General features: G+C 34.3%; 1 protein-coding gene across 1 annotated transcript; it reads left to right on the top strand.

The window, feature by feature from the left end:
* Positions 1-2493: 2493 nt before the first annotated feature.
* On the top strand, positions 2494-6345 carry LOC109220383 (plant intracellular Ras-group-related LRR protein 7-like). Its single transcript, XM_019384845.1, has 9 exons — positions 2494-2868; positions 3285-3354; positions 3520-3566; positions 3711-3819; positions 3907-3992; positions 4657-4747; positions 5153-5238; positions 5805-5891; positions 5972-6345. The coding sequence occupies exons 1-9, from the start codon at positions 2776-2778 to the stop codon at positions 6080-6082; spliced, it is 780 nt and encodes a 259-aa protein (XP_019240390.1). The 5' UTR covers positions 2494-2775; the 3' UTR covers positions 6083-6345.
* The last annotated feature ends 584 nt before the right edge of the window (positions 6346-6929 follow it).

Genomic DNA, 6929 nt, shown 5'->3' with positions numbered 1-6929 from the left:
AACTTTCCGGGTTTTTCTGCCGGTGCCATAGCATGAGCAGGAGTAGAACGGCTTGACGAGACAGCAGCACTCGTAACAGTAGCACCCGTTCCCGCAACACTTCCATTAGTTTGGTTTTCATCATATTTCTGTAAAGTTGAAAACAATACAGAACTTTGTTAAATCAGTGAAGTTTTGATATCTTCAAACTGAATATCAAACCAAACATACAACACGTAACAATGGTGAAGTTTTTATATACTTCAAACCCGTACGTTTATTATTCCGGCAAAGTTTTTATGTACATTAAACCGGACAGAAAGAATTATTGGAGTAGAAAGCAACAAGGCTTTAGTCTCGAAAACAGTATACAAAATATGAATAACAGTTTAATATATGTTTCAACACAGAAACGTTAGAATAAAATTCCTTAAGCTTGTGATCGTTACTGTGTTAAACCAAAAATCAGGAAAAAAACTGTTAGAAAAATAAAAGAAACTGGAAAAACAGAAGAGTTTAAGAAATATTCCGAGTCCACAATTTTCTTCTGTGTCCTTAAGGAATTTTAACCCCCTCACACGTTGCCAAGGTAATGGATTAAATCCTCCCAGGATAAAACGGAATAAACCTTCCTGTAGCAGTGGCAATACAAACTGCAGGATACCAACGAACTTAAAGAACGGAGCAAAATCACACTTACGAATTTGAGAGAGAGAGAGAGAGAGAGACTGCGAATTAGGATGCAGTATATTCAGAAAGAAAGAAGTTCTGGAGTATTTTTCGTGTGTAGAAAATGGAGCCTTGCCTCAGAATTTATAGGCAATTATCAGAAGAGGTGTCTGGAAAAGGTGACTTTTCAGAAGAATACGCTGCCTGCCGCGGTTGTACCGCGGTCGCGGCAGAACCTCGGTCAGAGAGGCTCTCTGAATCAGCCTGCCGTGGTTCTAGCGCGGTCGCGGCAGAACAGCGGTCAGAGAGGCCCTCTGAACCTTCAGCAGGGTTCTGGCGTATTTTCAGCAGTGATTTGGCATTTAATTAATTATTAAATAATTAAATAAATTTTGTCCAAAAATAATCTTATCGATCATTTGACAAATCCGAAGCCGAAGCCGAAGCCAAAGCGACGACGACGACGCGACCTTTTAAGAGCTTTAAGAAGTGATTCTATATATAAGCACACAAATGTGGTTGTCCCTCACCAATAAGGGACAAAGTGCAAGACAAAAGTTCAGTTCTTCAAATTTTTAATTTCCCTCCATTTCCAATTCACACTTCTTCTACTTTAAAGCCCAATGGCTTAAAGTCCAACAAAAATAATAGCTATAAATAAAAGGTAGGCTAAAATCATACAAGTTTCATTGAAAATGATCATTTAACATACTATATGGATAAGTTGTTGAAATTTTTTTTTTTTGAAATATAGGTATGATCAAATAACTGATAATTTTATGGTTAAATTTTGGTGAAGGTGATGGTGATTTTAGAAAAATACGAAAGATGATAAATCGATACCATACATGCAGAAATTACAACGAGCAAATTTGCTACCAAAATATTCTAACAATTTACTTTTTCCCCCTAATATATTCTTTCAAATTCATCCAATTTTTTTTTTTTTATGTATGTTTATGTTTTGCAATAACACAAAAAAGAAAAAAAAATCTCTAGTGGTGAATTGTATCTATGGCAACATGTATTCTCACATGGCCAATTTATGTTGCACTGTCGATAAAGTGTAATGATCATAACAGAGCAATGAAAATAGATGAAAGGAACATACACCAAGAATATTGTCTATATATACTCTATATGAAAGCATTAGTGAGATGTGTTTCATTACATGTATACTTTATAAAATTAAAATAAGTAAAAGAAAAACAGAAGTGTCTAATTAAACTTTAATTGTTCATCTTCTTATACTCGGATGACATTCAATCATCTTGACCTCGACAAATAAGCTACTACATGACAATCCACATTAATCATTCACAAAACTTATTCTTAATATTTCATGTGTAAGTCTTTACAAAAGACTTTTGTTTCAATAATATTAATATTATTTTGCAAAATTGTATATTACATGACTCAGTATACATGTGCAATAAAAACGAGTAATTGTAATAAGATTGAAATGTATATAATTATTATTGTTCTTCAATATTCCACCGAAGACTTGTCTTCAACCTTTCATTTGCACGATTCAAGGGCAACCTCTATTAAGAAAAAAAAAAGTAAAACGAGAGTGGAAAAATAATATTACGTAGTACTCCCTCCGTTCCAATTTATGTAAATCTGTTTGGCTGGGCACGTAGTTTAAGAAAAATGAACGATTATTGAAATTTGTGATACTAAACAAGTTAAAAAGGGCCCAAAGTATTTGTATAGTTATAAAAGTTTATCATTAAGAATAAAATAGTAAGTTTACGCTGTATTGTTATCAAATTTAGGAAGAGGTTTGGAACAAACTAAAAATGAAATAGTTTTACATAAAGTGCATCACCACTCGTGTGACGACAAAAATAATAGATACCCAAGACCCCACCTCAAGCAATAACATCAAAAGCAAACCATTCAAAAGTCGTCGCCATTCCCTTTCTCTCTGAGTTTCATATAGTCGTCGGCTTAAACGCCTTTGGGTCCCTCCGGGCTCCGGGGACCGGTAAACAAAAAGGTCTTCAACGCCGTTCCCTGAACCAGTTGAAGACCTTTTTATTCTAGATTTTCCAATCATTTAACCCATGATTTCAATCTAATTCTCAAAGCGTTTTGTGCGTATATATAATATTCGAGTGATATATGGGTTGCCGCAGCAGCAAGGCAGCTGATGCTAGCACAATTTCGCGATGGCGTTCCACAGGCATCGTTGCTTTACGCGACTCCAAATTGAAGGCATTTCCTTACCCCATTCTTCTCGCCTTGTTGTTGCTCCCTTTATTATTTTTCTCTGTAATATCTGATTAAGTTTAATTAGACATGCTCGCCGACTCTTCCTTCTTAAATTGTTTTATTTTCTTTTTCTGATTACAATTAATTACCGCTTCTTATTGCAATCACAGTTCATATAATGTTTATCTCATGGTACTTTTAATGCATCGCCTTTCGTTTCACTATTTCTGAAAAATATGATTTTGGACTTCAAATCCATTGTATTCTCATATATGTTTGATTAGTGTTTGATGGATGATGCTTACCGTGATGAAATGCTTAATATAGTTAAATAAGGCAATTCAGTTGGCCCATTTGAAAAAGGTCGAATATTTGTGATGAAATGTTTGTTTGACTATCTTTTTTGTTTCTGTAAACAGACATTTCCTGATGAAGTTTTTGACCTGGAAAGATCTGTACGTACCCTCGACTTAACGCACAATAAACTGGGTATTGCTCTTTAGTTTCTTGAGCTCATAATTTTATGTATATATTTATTATCATTTTAGAGTATAAAACAAATGCTACTAGAAGATTGTTTTCGTATACTTCTTTCTCTTATTTTCCTAAAGATTGTTTTCTTGGAAGCTAATTCTTACTATTATGTTGTGACAGTTGAAATTCCCATGGAGATCAACAAACTAACTAACTTACAACGTCTTGTAAGTACAATATCCTGCTCTCCCTCTTTTTTTTTTTTTCGTTTCTTAAAATTGAACATATTCCTATTAATGATGACCGTATTTCTTAAGTTGATTATCTGATACTAAGAGCAAAAAATTGTATTTCCAATTATCTCTATTCAGATTTTAGCTGATAACGTTATTGAGCGCCTTCCCATGAATTTGGGATTGCTTCAGTCTTTGAAAGTGGCAACATTTGATGGGAATCGGATCACAAACTTGCCTGATGAATGTAAGTGCAGATATGTTAGGTCACTCATGTTGAGTGGAGTACCTTTTTCTTATCTCTGTTCTAAGCGTAGAAACTTCATATGTTCAGTGGGGCAGCTGGTGAAACTTGAGCGTCTGTCTGTTTCATCGAACTTGTTGACGAGCTTGCCTGACACAATCGGGAGCTTGCGTAGTGTGAGTGATTCATTACACTTTATCTGTTACCTGCTTTGTCAGTTCATTTAATGTGCCAATAAAGTTATTGCTTCTACATTCTTTTATTGTTTGTTAAAATATTTTTACTGTAAAGGTGTTTGGTGATAAAAGAATTACTTCAGTTTTGATCTTGCCAATGCCTTTGTTTGGAGAATTCTTCTAACTTGATATCCAGGACTATTTTGCTTAAGCTGCAGGTTTCTGTTGATACATGTTTTTTATGAAAGAAAGCCTAATTTATTTCTCAATTGTGCTAGTAAGCTCTTATTATGACATTTATCTTACACCTCTTGCTTAATATTTTGATTAGTTTCCCACTGTCTTTTCATTGTCACTGTTAAACAGAGTAAGTACTGTGTAGACTCGTAGTTATAACTTATCATTCAAATTCTCATGGTTGTTGTCTTGAGGTGATAAATTGGGGGCTTTGAATCAAGTTCGATGGTTCTGTTGACTCTAGAAGGGTTTTTACAATTGCACATATTGTTATTAAAAGATTATCAGCTATTTCTGAATTCTAGATGATGTTTTTTCTCTCTGTCTGTGTGTGTGAAGGTCATACTGCTTAGACTGGCATCTTCTCAGTTCCTTTTCACTGAAAATTTTTGAGCTTTAGAATTTATAATATCTGTTGGCAATGCAGTTGGTTTTGTTAAATGTTTCAAACAACAAGTTAAAGTCTCTTCCGGAATCAATTGGAAGTTGCTTTTCTTTGGAAGAACTGCAAGCAAATGGTACCTTCATCTTTAGCTCATAATCCTTCTGATTTTTCTGTCTCTCCTTTTCCATTGGTTTCCTGGGCGTCAGAGCTTTGTATGCATATCAAATTGAACATTAGAAACTCTTTTCCATCTTACATCTGAGAAGACTAGTCTTTTCGGAGCTTTGTATGCATATCAAATTGAACATTAGAAACTCTTTTCCTTCTTACATCTGAGAAGACTAGTCTTTTCGGAGCTTTGTATGCATATCAAATTGAACATTAGAAACTCTTTTCCTTCTTACATCTGAGAAGACTAGTCTTTGTAGTAGCCATTTTGAGTTGATATATAATATCATTTTCTTTTCTCCTTTTTTCTCAGATTCACAGTTAGTACTTCTATTGCTTTCTCTTGAGCCTATGATTGCTTCTGTTACAGATAACTCTATTGAAGAGCTTCCTGGTTCAACTTGCAATCTCATTCAACTAAAATCACTCTGTTTGAACAATAATAATCTCAATCAGGTAATTTTCAAAATTTCCTCTCTCTCTCTCTCTCTCTCTCACATACACACTCATGGACATGTGCAAAAGCATGGTAAGTATAAGTAGATCTAAGCTTTTACTGTCTGTATCACGTAATATTTTTGAGTAAAACCGATATTTACTTTGTTATAGACTGAAATTTTCTTTTGATGCTTGTAGTGTTCTCTCTCCCTCTCTCCCCCCCCCCCCCCCCCCCTTTTCCTTACAAAAGACTATTCAACAGAGTTGTATATAAATATGTTATATAGCTCTTCATCAACCATAAGACAAGCATGGAAAAGCATTTTTTTTTAATGAAGAGGAAGCTTTGCATAGGGATACTGAAACTGAAACATCCTCGTGTGTTTAACTTAAGATATGAAATAGTCGTTGTGCCAAATATAGATATTTGCAAAGTAATCTTCATTTGAAGTCATTTGTTTACACTTCTAAGTAGTTTCTTGTCTTTAAGGCATTATCATCCTGGGATTTACTCTTCTACTAGCTCATGTGTTTATTTTATAGACATCTTTTAACTATTAATATGTTGGTTCACATTTTCTCAGATGCCTTTAAATTTATTAAAAGAATGCAAGGGTCTGCAAAGCATAGCCCTACATGGCAACCCCATTTCCATGGACCAATTTCAACAAGTAAGTCACTATTGTGCTCACTTCCGTGCATCCTGAAAAAAGTCACTAATGGAGGTCTCCACTGACTACTTTTCTTTCAGATGGAAGGATTTCAAGAATTTGAAACCAGGCGTAAAAAGAAGTTCGACAAACAAATTGATTCAAATGTGATAATTAGTTCTAAAGGGCTTGACGAGGGTGTTGATTTATGATACCAATGTTGCCGTATTTTTGTTAGGCTCTCCATCTTATTAATCCTGTCTTTATATCTTTACTTCCTATTTTGGTTTTAAAAAAAAAGGAAACTTCTCCAATCCTATACGGTTAGCCATTAGCCACATCTATCTGTAATTAAAAGCTAAAGAAAAAGGCCTCTCATGAAGCCAAATGGCAGAACAATAAAATGACACATGGCATGTTAAGACATTGCTCCTAATTTTGTGGAAGTAAAATTCAAACCACTCATGAGTAAACAGTTCCAACTTCTGTGCAATTTTTAAATTTTCAAATTTTTTTCAATTATTAAATCATTGAATTTCGAAAAAACCATTGTATTTGTTAAAAAACCGCCGCCTTCCTCAAAAATAGGAGGGGCCTTCAAAACCTTTCAGTTCTAAACCGTTCAAACTCCTCTTAAATTATCTGAATTTTTAATTTTTTTAAATTATTAAAACAATTTATTTGTTAAAACCTTTTACTCCACAATATTAGGTAATTACTTTTTACCTTCAACTTAACCTAAATATTCTCTGCAAAATCACGATGGAATCAACTGCTTAACCCACGTTTCGTATACTGGGTATCAACTGCTCAAGCGTAGAGGAGTTTATATTTCTTCCTCAACTACATGTTCTTCAATTCTAAAGTTCCTTCTTCTATCAAGATTTCAAGAAAACTTAGGGCTTATGCAAAAGATGGCTACTCACATTGATTTCATCAAGGATATAACAATTTCGAAGATGCAATGGAAGTTGAAAGTTCGTGTTGTCCGTTTGTGGGAAGTACCGGATCGTTTTAATCCAGGCACTATATTGTCGATTGAATTGGTTCTACAAGATG

The sequence above is a fragment of the Nicotiana attenuata genome, unplaced genomic scaffold (assembly GCF_001879085.1).
Source record: "Nicotiana attenuata strain UT unplaced genomic scaffold, NIATTr2, whole genome shotgun sequence".
Lineage (NCBI taxonomy): Eukaryota > Viridiplantae > Streptophyta > Magnoliopsida > Solanales > Solanaceae > Nicotiana > Nicotiana attenuata.
The sequence above is the reverse complement of the archived record's forward strand: the minus strand, read 5'-3'. Positions and strand labels throughout refer to the sequence as shown.